Source organism: Musca vetustissima, unplaced genomic scaffold (assembly GCF_032173495.1).
Source record: "Musca vetustissima isolate MV318-11 ecotype Yass unplaced genomic scaffold, APGP_CSIRO_Mvet_v1 utg119750, whole genome shotgun sequence".
In the NCBI taxonomy this organism is placed as follows: Eukaryota; Metazoa; Arthropoda; class Insecta; order Diptera; family Muscidae; genus Musca; species Musca vetustissima.
This window is the reverse complement of record NW_026884388.1, coordinates 39466-55140: the sequence shown is the minus strand read 5'-3', so window position 1 is coordinate 55140 and position 15675 is coordinate 39466. Positions and strand designations below refer to the sequence as shown.

The 15675-nt window shown below is 34.7% G+C and overlaps 1 protein-coding gene across 1 annotated transcript in view; it reads left to right on the top strand.

Moving 5' to 3' along the window:
- Window positions 1-2408: 2408 nt before the first annotated feature.
- Window positions 2409-15675, top strand: part of LOC133331343 (hemocytin) — a 49995-nt gene continuing 36728 nt past the window's right edge. The window contains exons 1-10 of the mRNA XM_061539740.1: window positions 2409-2506; window positions 6528-6635; window positions 6697-6894; window positions 13037-13441; window positions 13514-13641; window positions 13706-14002; window positions 14074-14243; window positions 14335-14492; window positions 14555-14709; window positions 14777-15379. Coding sequence (XP_061395724.1) covers window positions 2409-2506; window positions 6528-6635; window positions 6697-6894; window positions 13037-13441; window positions 13514-13641; window positions 13706-14002; window positions 14074-14243; window positions 14335-14492; window positions 14555-14709; window positions 14777-15379 — 2320 coding nt within the window. The remainder of the gene's footprint in view (window positions 2507-6527; window positions 6636-6696; window positions 6895-13036; window positions 13442-13513; window positions 13642-13705; window positions 14003-14073; window positions 14244-14334; window positions 14493-14554; window positions 14710-14776; window positions 15380-15675) is intronic.

The following is a 15675-nucleotide window of genomic DNA, read 5'->3' as shown; positions in this document are numbered from 1 at the left end:
CTGTAATCACTCTAGCGTCTAAACGAATTGAGATAGAACGATGGGCTATATCGGTCTACGTTTAGGCATACCTCCCATATAAGGGTTCCCCCAAATTTTCAATATTTTGGGGTTCTTGAGCGCGTTCAACCGAATTCGCTGAAATTTAGATACCAAATTTCTCAACTAAAAATTATAATTTTAGGTCCACTTTTTCTGGTAGCCCCCATATAACAGTACCTCCCAATTTTCAGTTTTGGGGGGATTTGAACGCATTTTTTCACCGAATTGGCTGTAATTTAGTACTTTGAGTTCTTATTGGGTATCAAATCTCTCCACAAAAAATTTTAAATATAGGTCAATTTTTTCGGGTAGCCCTCATATAAGGGTACCCCCAATTTTCGGTATTTTGGGGTTCTTGAGCAATTTGGTATATTTGGTTCTGCAATTTGGTATTTTGTAGTCGTATATGGTAACAAATCTCCCTACCAAAAAAATTTAATATTCTCCCCTTTTGGGGTAGTCCCCATATAACCGAATTTTTTATATTAAAGTAGTTATCTGATTTGTTCCGCGTTTTGAGTTTGATTCTAAGATTCTGTTGTATCCATTTCATCTGCGGAGGATAGCGAGATAAAAAAATTAGAACGTAAGGTTCGATAATGAACTATAGCCGCATTTAGACATAATCTCTGTGTGGAGGTTCCAGAAGGAGTGGACCGATTTTCCCCATCTTCGAATTTGAACTAAGTTTGGAGAAATAATAAGATGGGCAAAGTTAGGATGAAATCTAAATTTTCTAAAACGGATTTGGTCCAAAGAAACATAGGGTCTAGAACCACATTGAGGCACATTTTCACCGTGTTAAAGTGTATACATCCTCATTAGCCATAATGATGAGGGTATAATTATCCATTATAAATAAATTTTAAATAAATTTCTGAAATTTGTATTAAGGTTCACATAATCCGTTTTTAGAAATGTCGGTATAGGTCCACTTTTTGGTATGTTCCCTATATTTTCATTTCTAGTACCTGTCAGTATATCTATGGTGGAGGGTATCCAAAGTTCGGCCTGGCCGAAATTAACGCTTTTTCACTTTTTTTCTTTAAAAAATCTACGTATTGGAATTTTTTAATTCCCTTATAAAATGTTCAAGTGAAAATCTAAACAAAACAATCTGAAAATATAGCCGATTTATTGTGTCAGTATCAAGCGATGTATGCTTCTCTGTAAGCATGTATTTTTTAAAGGACAAATGCCTCAAGGTTTTCGAGGTCGTGGATTTTTAACAAAAATATTTCATAAAAAATTATGATTATTTTAAGGGGACTTTCTCCATTCTCAATTTGAAATTTTAAGATTTTCAATCGGCTGACAAAGCCGCGTTTTAATTTTTTATATCCTCTACCATAAGGTGAGTATTCATACCTCATGATATGGACTTTTTATGGAACCTGTGTCAAAACATTGACCTACTTAGAATATTTGTATAGAAATTTTTTCACCCCCCATGCAACTGGAATGTCAAATTATAGTTGCATTGATTTGAGTTGGCGGCTAGAAAAATTGTCGGAAGATACATACGTCAGTGGACGTGGGTTATAGATATTTTTGTAAAACTTTGTCGGCCTCTTTGTAAAGATCCCGCTGTTTTCTATTTCTCAAAATCATCCACATGGTGTTGGAAACGTAATTTTAAGTAACTGGTAGTAGGGTGGTAGGGTGTAAGAAGCCCAGCCCGGCCTAACTTAACGCCTTTTCCCTTGACAGTCTACTTGAAGTCTACTTAATTTTCAATTCAGAAAGGAGAAATCGATCGTTTTATGACTTCAATGCATCCAATTCTTTTTCAATTCACATATTTCTTTAAGTATTGTAAATTTGAGTATTCTCCTCAATATTTTGATAATATCCACAATTTAAATATTTGTTGTTGTATTGAATGGATGTATGGAATAGGCACGGCATGTTTCATTCTGAAATTAAAACCACTGGCGCACAAAAACACTGTTCAAATGCATTGAGAAACCGAGCGACTTTGTGATAACGATTTTCAAGAGTACACCAGCTATAAAAGACTCCACGGTGAGATTAAAAAATCACAGTGCGGATTAAACCGTTCGTTAGTAACGTTGTTCCGTACACAAAGCGGTTGTGAATTAAATATTCAAATTTTATTGTGAAGTACTGAATAAAACAATTTAAAAAGGATAATTTTCAAAGTCCTGAAAAAATTACTTTGGTGTCCTGTGAACCATAAGAAAATGTTATTAAAATAAATATTTTAATAACTTAAAGTGTAGCTAGAAAAACAATAATGAAATACAATTTTTAAATTTTGTGTTAATTTTGAAATTAAAACAATAAAAAAAATTTCTGAGTGTTGAGTGTGAATAAAAAACACAACAAGGATAATTGCCTGAAAAATGGCGAAACTATATTTATATGTTGGTGTGTTAATATTATTTGGTTCGGTTACGGCCAATATTGATGATGGTGATGTTGTTGATACGGAGGATATAAAGTGAGTGGAAATTTTTATTTTGTTGTATAGTTTTTAATCCTTCAGTTTCAAGTGCTTGCTTAATTCGTATTATAGTTAAATTTCGAATTAAATATATTTATATTTTGAAATAGTGTCTAGTATTGAACTTAAAAATATATAGTGAAGGCTTGCAGCTTTTGGATCTACTTGAGTGAAATATTTTATAGTGAACATATTAGAACCCAAGGATCGCTAATAATTATTAACATAAAGCAATAAATAATAGTTCAATTTCAAATATAGCTACTTTTTGGAGTAGTGGTGTATTAAATTCGATATACCAATTTACGTCTGGATGTCCTTCTGTTGAAATTACTATAGAAATTGTAATATTTAAGTTCGAGCTTTGAAAATTTGCCCATACGTTGATATTGAAAATGAGATACATCACTTTTTTTCGACCTAATTTCGATATTTTTAGGTTTTAGATAAATTTTCCAACAGATTTGGCATTCAGAGTTCCCGTTGAATAAAAAATGTCTTCGGGAAAAATTCCAATTTTGAATTCAATGGCTCACTTAATTTCCGTAATATCCCGCGTGCAATTTCCAACGTATGTGTCTTTGGGCACTTTCACTTTCTCAGTGGATAGCAAACATCCTGGCAAATAATTTACAATAGAGGTCCATGTTTTGATATATTCTATTTAAGGAGCCTGACATATTTTAGGTATTTAGAAAGCGAACTTCATTGGACAGGTTATATAAAGTTATGCTTAAATTACATCATGATTGAAATATTTTTCTAGAAAATGTGTTTGATCATTTATTTAGGGAAATAACTATATTGATGGATCGACTCTCAGGGTAAACTCTAAAAATATCTTGTCCTGGACGTCTCTTGTCTACAATGAGGTCAATTTCGATAATAGCTATATCGGTCCACGTTTAGGCATAGCCCTCATATATTGGACACCCATTTTTTCGGTATTTTGGGGTTCTTGAGCTCATTGTTTAACCACGCTGTGGTACACGGTATTATGTCTTTATGCAACAAACTCTAGTAGTAGATTTTCACAATTCTCCCTAGATACCAATTTTTATACCCCTTACCACACTGTGGTAAAGGGTATTATGTCTTTGTGCATATGTTTGTAACAGACAAAAGGAAACGAGATAAACACATGGCTCCTTTTGAGAATATGCATAGAATCCCTTTCTGAGTCGATTTACGCATGTCCGTCCGTTCATGTATTTTTGTGAACAAAGTACAGGTCGCATTTATGATCCGAATTGCATGAACTTTGGTATATGTCACTTATTTGGCCCAAGGACGAACCCTATTGAAATTGGGAAAATCGGTTCAGATTTAGATTTAGCTCCCATATATATTTTCGTCCGATTTAATGTAAATGGTGCACCAAAGTCCCTTAATATCTTTCGATTTGCCCGAAATTTGACACAGCATAATTAATTAGGTCTAGAAGTTCCCTAAAAACCGTTGAGATTGGTTCAGATTTTTATATAGCTGCTATATCTGACCAAATGAAAAATTTAGTATAAGTTGCAGAATGACATGTTTATGGATCCAATGTCATTAAATGGATTGATTAAAAGTGCGACGTCTGTTAGGATTCATCTGTTGTATATACCCAAAGTGGTGAAGGGTATCATATAGTCGGTCCCGTCCGACTTTATTACCTTCCTTACTGGTTTATCATTAACGAAAAATTTGGCAATGCAAGAAAAATGTGATAATCGCTTGGTGCCAAGTCCGGACTGTATGGCGGATGCATTCAAACTTCCCAACCAATCTCCTGAAGTTTCTTGCGAGTCACTGTAGATGTGTGTGGCCTAGAGTAGTCCTGGTGGAACACGACACCTCTCCTCTTGGCCTATTCTGGTCAATTGCTATCTTCAATCGGTCCAGTTGTTGACAGTAGAAATCAGAATTTAGCGTTTGGCCATATGGAAGCAACTCATAATAAATAATCCCCTTCAAGTCCCACCAAATGCATAGCAGAACCTTACTGGCCGTTAGTCCTGGTTTGGCCACCGTTTGAGGTGCTTCACCACTCTTTGACCGCGATCGTTTTCACTCCGGGTTATCGTATGTGATCCAATTCTCATCTTCAATCATCATCCGTTTAATAAATGCATATATCTCATTCCGTTTGGCCAAGTCTTCGCAGATGGAAATTCTATTGAATTGTGTCTATAATAATGTGTGTTAACTTTCGTTGAAATTGATTCAAATTTCGATATAGCTCCAATGTATACGTTCGTCCGATTTCTTCTAGATGGTGTATCAAAAATTGTCCGAGGTGAGGTTATAATGCAATATATTAAATTTCGGTCAAACCCATTTATACTTAGATATATTTTTTATATATATTTCGTTCAATTTCATGAAATGATGCAACTGATACCCAATGTTATGTCGATTGAGACGAAATTTTTAAATAGTTAATCATATTAAAATTTAAAAAAAAAATTTTAAATCATATTAAGATATAGCTCCCATGTATTTCAGATATAAATATAGCTTCCGATTTTATGATTTGGCACATATAGTTCTCATATATATATTTTCGATTTCATACCAATGGTGTGAATGATATGTGCATGGATTGATCGAATTTAAATTCGTCCGATTTCGTGTCAATTGCCCCACAATAATTATACGTCTATTATATCAAAAGGACCAAAATCGTTACACTAAAAATCATAGGAGCATCTCTTTTATATTCCTATAGTGTTGAAAGGTGTTATATATAGAGGACCCGTTCGCATTCCACCATATTATGGGGATTAGTCTGTAATTGAAGTTATGCGTTTATATACTACAATGTTGAGATATATCGATCCTCATTTAAGCATAGACCCCATGTAATAATATACCCTGATTTTCGGTAATTACTACCAGAGGTAATCTATATTATTCCATCATTAGGTATAACCTCATACAAATTACGTCCTATAAATTGCAGCATTTTGAGGATTTTCTGCACATGTTCCAGCGTACCACGCGTTATAAATATGGGTCTACATTTATGGGGTTTTTCAGATTTTATGAAGAAAAACCCATTAAAAAGTGCTGAAATTTATATTTCTTGTGCTTTGAGGATTACGGTACATAGGTCCACTTTTAGCACATAGTTATTTCCAATATATCAATACATCATTTGAAAACATTGTTTGCCTTACTTGTAATATCCTCTACCTATGGTGGAGGGCATCACAAGTTCGCTCTGTCTGCACATCATATAAATTGTATATATTTAAAGTGGATCAGTACTGATGTAACTTTAACAACGTTATTCTTAATAATTGATTATATAATTTATATAAATAAAATGAAAACAATAACAACATCTCAAAAGCCTACACGATCCATAGGAAGTACGTTTTGTGATAAACTGACCTTACGTTTCAAAAAATGAAATCTTGCTTTATTTACTGTTCTTATCGTCGTCACATGCAAATTAAAATGTAGTTCAAGCTCAAAAATATTTTTGTTTTGTGATAAAAAATTCATTCATAAAAACAAAACGTTGTTCGATGACATTGAATTTCATAGAATTGCAATTCGAAAGCGTAATTATAGTTATTAATAATTAATTAAGATAAAAATTTATGAGGAAAATTACGTTTTATTAATAGAGTTAAAAAAATATATGGAGATGAACAAATGAAGGATATTTTCATTTATGATCATAGTGGTACACTGGCTAGTATAAACTTTATGTAATCCAAGGATCATGGCTGGAATCTGCAGATGATGACTATATTGCTCCTATATTAGGCTGCTATAAGTGGGGTTGTACTATACTCAGCTCGATGAAGACGATAAAGAAGAGGTCCCAAAATTAAGATAGTGTTTTTATATTAGATCTATTTAGCATGAAATCTTCCGTAGGGCATGTGATATAAACTGAAAAAATAACCAGAACTTCTTTGTAAGGTTAAGTGAGAGCTTTATAGACCATTGTTGTCTAATATATATTTCAAATCCAAAAGAATTCTCTTAAAACATATTTTTTATGTTTCACTATTTTCAGCCCACTTGGAGTCCTACAAGAAGCCCACGATAAAGAGCGTGACGAACGTGGCATCTTTGATGTTTTCAAAAAGGAAAAGGCACCTGTAGCATCACCACCTGTCAATACGTAAGGAATCCAACATATGACCTTATTTCAAATAATTAAATATTTTTTACGATATTTGTAGGGGCTATGGCTATAAGGCTTCTTACAGCAGCTCATATGGCGGTAGCACTGGTGGCGGCGGCGGTAGTGCCAGCAGCTATGGTACCTATGGCCTAAGTGAACTATTACCAGAATTGTCATTGAGCCTGGGAGGTGGTGTCGGTGGTGGCAGTGTTAGTAGTTCTGGTTATGGTGGTAATACCGGTTATGGTTATAAAACGTAAGTGAGATACAATTTTAGAATGATTATACCCTTCACCACTTAGGGTATTACGTCTTTGTGCATATGTTTGTAACAGGCAAAAATAATCGAGGTAGACTCATGGTTGCTTTTGAAAATATGCATAGAATCACTTTCTGAGTCGATTTATGCATGTCCGTCTGTCCGTCCGTCTGTCCATGTTAAATTTTTGAAACAAAGTACAGGTCGCAATTTTGATTCGAATTGTATGAAATTTGGCACAGCTCATTTATTTGGCCCAAGGACGTACCCTATTGAAATTGGGAAAAATCGGTTCAGATTTAGATATAGCTCCCATATATATTTTCGTCCGATTTTTTTACCAAAGTTCTTACATATCCTTCGATTTGCACGAAATTTGGCATAGCGTAATGAATCAGGTCTAGAATGATGTGTGTTAAGTTTTCTGAAAATCGGTTCAGATTTAGATATAGCTCCCATATATAGTTTCGTCCGATTTAAGGTAAATGGTGCACCAAAGTGGCTATACATATCCTTCAATTTGCACGAAATTTGGCTTAGCGTAATGAATTAGGTCTAGAATGATGTGTGTTAAGTTTCCTGAAAATCGGTTCAGATTTAGATATAACTCCCATATATATTTTCGTCCGATTTAAGGTAAATGGTGCACCAAAGTGGCTATACATATCCTTCAATTTGCACGAAATTTGGCATAGCGTACTGAATTGATTCTAGAATGATGTGTGTTATGATTCAGAAAAATCGGTTCAGATTTCGATATAGCTCCCATATAGTTTCGTCCGATTTTAAGTAAATGGTGTGCCAAAGTCCCTTTATATCCTTCGATTTGCAAGAAATTTGGCATAGCGTAATGAATTGAGTCCAAAATGATAAGTGCTGAATTTCGGGAAAATCGGTTCAAATTTAGGTATAGCTCCCATATATATGTTCGTCCGATTTTATGAAAATGGTGCACCAAAGTCCCTATATAACATTCGATTTGCACGAAATTGAGCATAGCGCACAGATTTAAGTCTAGAACGATTAGTGTTATGATACATGAAAATCGGTTCAGATTTAGATATAGCTCCCATATATATTTTCGTCCGATTTTATGTAAATCGTGCACCAAAGTTCTTACATATCCTTCGATTTGCACAAAAATTGGTCATAGCGTACTGAATTGATTCTAGAATGATGTGTGTTAAGTTTCGGAAAAATCGTTTCAGATTTCGATATAGCTCCCACATATACATATATATTCGTCCGATTTTTCATAAATGGTACACCAAACACCTAATGTTTGTCCGATTAACACGAAATTTTGCACAACGTATCAAATTGGGACTAGAATGACGTTATTGCGTTTCATTGAAATTGGTGCGGATGCAGCCATAGCTTCCATATGTAATTTGAACGGGTGTCTGATTGAAATTAAATTTTTAACGGTGCGGCGTATCGAATAGCGTGTATCAATTTTGCTATAACTCGTTTTCCATAAATTTGTCCCATGGTACGCAGACGACTCTAAATCTTCCGGAATGAAATTAAATTTACCACAGGTTGCAGAGAGACATGGGTACGTTCCTTCGAAGGAACATTGACATTGCAAGTATAAGGATACATATGTACAATATACCCAAAGTGGTGAATAAATACAGTCGGCCCAGTCCGACTTTACTACTTTTCCTACTGTTTTTTTTTAATACGTTTAAAGTTGAACTTCACTTAACGTATTATAAAATATTCATTAAGGATAAAATATTCCTTATAGAGAATTATTTATTGTTAAGAAGTTCATTACAATGAAGTTCGACTGTTTATAATATTTGGCCATATATATCACTGAGCAATATGTTTTAAATCCGCAAATGCAAGAAAAAAATCTGAAAATATATGTAACACAACCCTATTAAGGGCTTGTAGTCCACATAAAAATATCCTATTATTGCAGAGTGTTATGAAATTAAAAATTTGCAATTTAAAATAGAATTTATAATTTATTTAAATTATAATATATTTTTTGTTATTTGAATTTTGTTATAAAATTCAAAATTATCATTTGAAATATAATTTATTAATTATTTAATTTACAATATATATTTGTTTAAAATAAAAATTCTCCAGGAGAAGAACCTCATAATCATAATCATAATTCGCAATATGGTATTGGGCTAGTCTTTAATCACGCTACAATTATGGACATTATCATGCGAATTAAATTCAATTTGTCAAAGTTGCAACATGTATCAACATGGGTAAATTAAAAATAATATATTTTTTATAAAATAAATGTTCGGGATGTTATGAAATTCAAAATTACCGTTCAAAATAGAATTTATTAATTATTTAATTTACATTATATATTTGTTTATTAAAATAAAAATTCTCCTTAGTCGCCCACATAATCATAATTCTCAATATGGTAGTAGTCAAACACGCTACAATTATGGACATTATCAGCCGAGTAACATGCAAAGCAACATGTATCAACATGGGTAAATTTACAATGAACATATTTCCTATAAAATGTGGCTGATTTTGTAATTCAGTTTGAAAAAATTATAATTGAAAATAATAAAATTTTAGAAATTAAAAATAAATTAAATTTGGACTTGGTCTGAAGACTCGTAAAAACTAAAAAAATCGGGTTCCGCCCTATTTTCAGTATTTTGAAGATTATAGTTGCATTTTCCAACCAAATATATGTAATTTGGCATTCCTGGTTATATATACATGGTTTGACATAACCGCCATATAAAAACTTCGCCCGCTATTATAATGGTTTATTCGCATATTATCACCGAAGTAGCTAAAATTTGGCTTTAATAGTGTTGGTGGTTTATTTGGGATACCATTTGTATTTCGTTTTTGCAGGTTGTTGTTTTTATAAAAAAACAACTGTTTATTAGTGGAATGTATGGTATTGTTTGCCGAGGGGTAAGGCAGGGAAGACTATAGTTTCGGATCACGCCACTGATACTCATCAGTTCCCTTAGATTTTTGTTGGGATATTCTCCCCAGAAGCTGTTTATTGCTTCTGTACAAAAAAACTTTCATACCCAAATGTCTCTTGTAACAAAGCGAAGTACTTAGCTGATCAACGAAATAAACTGCATGATAATTTCGATGGTGCCTCACTTCGAGGTTAACAAGGCATTTACAAACAATACCATACCTTTCCCACTGTTGGGTGTTGTTACATCGCGACGAATGCACACAATGACTTTGTTGGTGCTGCTAGTATACAGCAACAAACCAAACATTCAAAATTCCCGCCTCATTTGGTATTTCGCAGAATTAAGCCGCATTTTCCTAAATGCATTTTCAATCGCATCGTACTGTAAGTTGACATTTTGTGTTCTTGATAGGTAAAAAATATATTCCCAACGTATATAAAGGTCGGCCAGTTTTTAACACATATTCCCACCTGTTGTGTCTTATATTTTTCTTATTCTTAGAAAAAATATTATTATAACCACAGCCTCTCATTCTCGGTTTCCAAATCCACCATAGTATGGAGTGTATGTTAAGATTGTTTTTCCGTTTATAACTTATCGAATTAATCATTTCCGACCCTATAAAGTATATGCTTGATCAGCGTAACATTTTAAGACGATGTGGACATAACCGTCTGTCTGTTGTAATCTCTCTAGCCTCTTAACGAATTGAGACAGATTGCCAAAATTTAGCATAGAATCGTCTATTGTCTGCATGGGATACAACGGGTCACTTTTACGCTTAGCTCTCATATAAGGGTACCCCCCAACTGTCAGTAATTTGGGGTTTTGAAGGAGTTTTTGGACGAAATTCCCTATAATTTGGCATCTTGGATTATTATCGGGTACCAAATCTCTCCACAAAAAATGATCAAAATGGGTACATTTTTCCTGTAGTCCCCATACAAAAGTGCATCTGAAATTTCGGTTTTGAGTGAGTTTTTCAACAGAATTTTCTATAACATGGCATTTTGTGTTCTTATCGGGTACCAAATCTCCATACTAAAAATTTTCTCTAAAGGTTCACTTTTTTGGGTGGGCCCTATGGTACCCCCAAAATATGTGGATCTTGAGGATTTTGGATAAGATTTTCTACCAAATTGGTTGTCATTTGGTATTTTATTTTTTAATCGGGTAACAAATATTTCCGCAAATTGGTCCAATATAGCGGTACCTCAAAATTTTAGGTATTTTGTGGGCTTTGGTAGCGTTTTTCACCCGAATTCACCGTAATGTGGTATTTTAAATTCGTATTTGTTAAGAAATCTCTTTGGATAAGGATTATGGGGACTAATGTCCTTTTTATACTCTTCAACACACTGTGGTACATGATATTATGTCTTTGAGCATATATATATAACAGGAAAAATAGAGATAGACCAATGGTTTTTTTTGAGGATATGCGTATAATAACTTTCTGAGTCGATTTATGAATGTCCGTCCGTATGCCTGTCCTTGTTTAATTGTAATTTAAGTCGCATTTATGATCCGAATGAGATGAAATTTGTCACAGCCTACCTATTTGGCCCAAGAACCCTAGAAAATCTGCTTGGATTTAGATATATCTTCTACATATATTTTCGTCCGATTTTATTTAAATGGTGCACCAAACTCTCAAGTATTGTCATATTGAGACAAAATTCTGCTGACATATGGAATTGAGTCTAGGATATAGTGTGTAAAGTTACATTGAAATCGTATCAGATATAGATAGGTATAGGTTCAGATTTATATTACTCGAAATGGTGTACCATGTTATCAAAAAATTTCCGATAACAATGACTTTTTTCAAGCGGTATCTTAGAGAGCCTACAATTCGGAGTAATATTTTTTTTAAACCGATTCTTATTTAGATATAGCTTCTATATACATTTTCTTCCGATTCGATTTACATTTTGTTACCACAAAAATGTGTCTCATTTTTTAAACGAAATTTTATATAGTTATATACATTTTCTTCCACGAAAACGTGCATCATCAAAATGTCTTTGGATAAATTGTCCTTCCGTGTCTGGTGGGTGTGCACGTAAACTCTCCAACGGAGTAGATAATTTCATAAAACTTTTTTTAAGAAATACTTTTTAGTATTTCTAACAAACAAAAATCAAAAGTAGGGAATATAGGTCCATTCATTCTGGTACCTCCCCCCAAAAAATTGTCAAAATAATGCGAACGAAGATTTCGATTTGATCAAAAAATTACACACAGTTTACCAAACCTAAATCATGCCTGAGTATGAGGCCTAACAGTCCATTTATTTTGGAACCTCTCCTACATAAGATCAACATTTTTAAAATTCGTAAATTTCATATTAAGCTAATTAAAAATCCGATTTGACCCAACCCTGGTACTATAAAAAAAACTGGTTGACCACAAATGTGTTCCCTTATATTCGGACGTTAAAAGAAGTCATTAATGTTCAATGACTCGTCTTCCATTCTGCGGCCAGCTACTATAGTTGGATTTGTCTCGTCTACGAAGATTCACGCGTTCGTCACAGTACCATGTTTCGGTCTCATACCTGTAGACCCGTAATTCGTCAATTGTCACGATCTTATAAACGTAGTTTGATGCACCGCTATTGTATCATCTGAATATGGTCTGCACCATTCGACAGGAGCCTTTTCGAGCGATTGTAAAATTGTTTCAGAGAGAACAAATATTTTTTACGACCCGATGTCTATGGAACATCGAATGTATGCTGGTGGAATAAATGGCCAATGATGCCTCTATATCTCTGTATATCACACGACGATCTTACATTAACCCTTCTCGCACGTCATCAATGTTCTTGTGGAGGGACTTTAGGGCTTTATCAACACAACACATTGTCGTATGTAAAACCGTTCTGAGACGTTTATCCAGGCAGATGACTCCAGGAAAAACTTAGTAGTGTGTAGGCCAGAAATATATATGGTTGCCCTTGTAACGATAGACGAAGATATGTTATTTATTGTTTGCAAAAAAACTGAAATTGAATTACAAAATCCGCGTCGTAGATAATCTAACAATTTTATTGATGTTTTCCAAATTCTAAATTACAATAACAAAAAATAATTTGGCCATTTATATTATTAAATAACTTTACGAAATTCTCAACACCCTTCAAATACTATAACAATTACTGAAAATCTCCTCCAACTTCTTCGTATTCCTCCCAGCAGCAGTGTAAAGACCAGTTCATTCCTCAATGCTGAACGTGTTCTCCAGCTGCCCAAATATGGCAGGTGTATGGCCTATACCCTACCGGCCAATGTAATGCATAAGTGTCGCAATGATCAATGTGAGGTATCGTGTCCATCATTCTATACCTTCCCCAATGGTAAAACTAGTTTGAAAATGGTCTGCATTGGTGATTCATGGATAATACGTGATTCGGAATATGTTAGTGTACCGCCATGCCAGGCCACGTGTAATCCACCGTGTCAAAATAATGGTATCTGTATTGAGGCTGGTATTTGTAAGTGTCCAGAAAATTATTCCGGACCATTGTGTCAGAATAAGAAATCGGTATGTGCTGCCAAGGTGCCCGTGCCCAAAAATTCCAAAGTTAGCTGTATGAATGGGTAAGAATTCTGTAACAAAGTACGGGGTGGCACATGATTTATTAATGTGGGTATGTGTGTGGTTTATTCTAGTATTTGTAATGCTGAGTGCTTCCGTGGTTTCCAATTTCCCGATGGCAGCTCGATTACCAATATTGAGTGTATCAATGATCAGTGGATTCACAAGAAAACCGGCATGGTCAAGCCCCCAGATTGTGGACGTAAGTTGGGAAATTAATTTTGTGTAAATCACGCCTTTAAATTCGAATTTCCGCTTTAATGTAGCAATTTGTGATCCTCCCTGTTCGAATGGTGGCCGTTGTATTTCCTTCAATGTCTGCCAGTGTGCCAAAAATTATCGCGGTGACCATTGCCAGTTTAGCATTGGCGCCTGTAATGTTACCAAAACCAATTTCAATGGCAACTACAAATGTGCCTATGACAATGAAGTGGCCAAGTGTACCTTTATGTGTCCCGAAGTTCCTGGCCTGAAGGTAGAGGGTGGTCGTTTGGATGTTGAATATAAATGCAAATATGATGAGGGTGTATTCTATCCTCAACCCTTGCCCAAGTGCATCTATCGTAAGTAGAATTTTTTTGAATTTAAAAGTTAAGAATGAATTAAAAAAAATACTTTTTAATTTAAATTACAGCCAAGGGTTATACCATTCATGCCGGTTCGAAAACATCACATTACACTCAACAACAATCGTATATGGGAGCTGGCAGCAGTGGTGGCGGCAGCTTTGGTTATCAATATATGACCGAACGTGAGAAGATTTTGGCAATTGTTGCCAAATACAAGGAATATGATATGAGGAGTGTAAGTAAAAATCCAGAACTTAAATAATTTCTACACTCAAGATGTAGGGAGTATGAAATGAAATACGTATATAAATACCCTCTCATTCCAGGAATGGTGGTCCTCAGAGGAAACCAATGTAATACCCAGCAGCTATTCGTTGTATGAAACCATTGATGTCAATGTAATGTTGGATCGTACACCCAAGCCAGCATTCTGTACCACCTGGGGTGGTATCAACATGAAGACCTTCGATGGTTTGGTATTCAAGTAAGTACAGGACACTCTTCAAAAAAACTTCGAACCCCTTCATTAAAAATTTAAACTCTTAGGGCTCCCTTATCCTGTTCTCACACTCTCATCAATGACAAACAAGATGCCACCTTTGATGTTACCCTCAAGGGTTGTCCCTATGGTTCGGGTTATGGCTGCTCTCACACATTGGTGGTCTACTGGCAATCCATTTTGTATACCTTTAAGAATCAAAGTAGGTTTTTAGAAATATTGAAATTTGAATTTTCACATTAAAATTTATTTTCTTTTATTTCCTCTAGACGGCACAATTGTCATGGAGACACCCACAAAACGCCTCCCCATACCGGTACAGGTAATGGGCATGAAAGTCATTCCAGTGGCTCAACATTTACAAATCGATTTAGAATCGGTTGGTTTGAAAATCGATTGGGATCGTCATCAATATGTGGGTATCCATGCCAGTCCGGCATTGTGGGGTCGTGTTGGTGGCCTCTGTGGTTCCTTGGATGGTGACTATAAAAATGACCTGATGACAAAAATGGGTAAAGTTGCTGCCACCGTTAAATCATTTACCGATTCATGGCGTGTTGAAGATACTTCGGAATTGTGCACCATGGAAAATAGTGCGGAAATAGAATTTGATTCGAAAAATTGTAGTCCCAGCAAGCGGAAGAAGGCCATTGAAGTTTGTGAACGTTTGTTGACCAATGAAAAGCTGAGTGAATGCATCAAGCCTTTCAACTTCGAGGCGGTAATGAGGACATGCGTGGATGATTACTGCAATTGTCCCAATCAAGCCCATCCGGAAACATGTAATTGTGATGCTTTGTCGATGCTGGCCAAGGAATGTACCTTTAAGGGTATTAAGCTGGAACATGGTTGGAGAAATTTGGAAATATGTCGTAAGTATTATTTTTTATGCGGTTTTGAAAAGGATGCCATAAACTGAAAGCCTTTTAAAGGGTGTAAATATAGGTCTTTAATTCTAAGATCTGAAAAGGTATTCTATCGATAAAATTGTAAAAGCTCTCATGTCTGTAGTAAACTTGTAAGAAGTCCTGTAACGGGTCTTTTCTCGATAGAGGACCATAATAAGCTTTCTGTCTACAGAAGCGTCTAAAATGAACTTTAGCATATGGAACGGAATATTTTCAAGCATCCACCTAAGGCTTAGATTTTTTTAAAGGAAGTTTTTGCG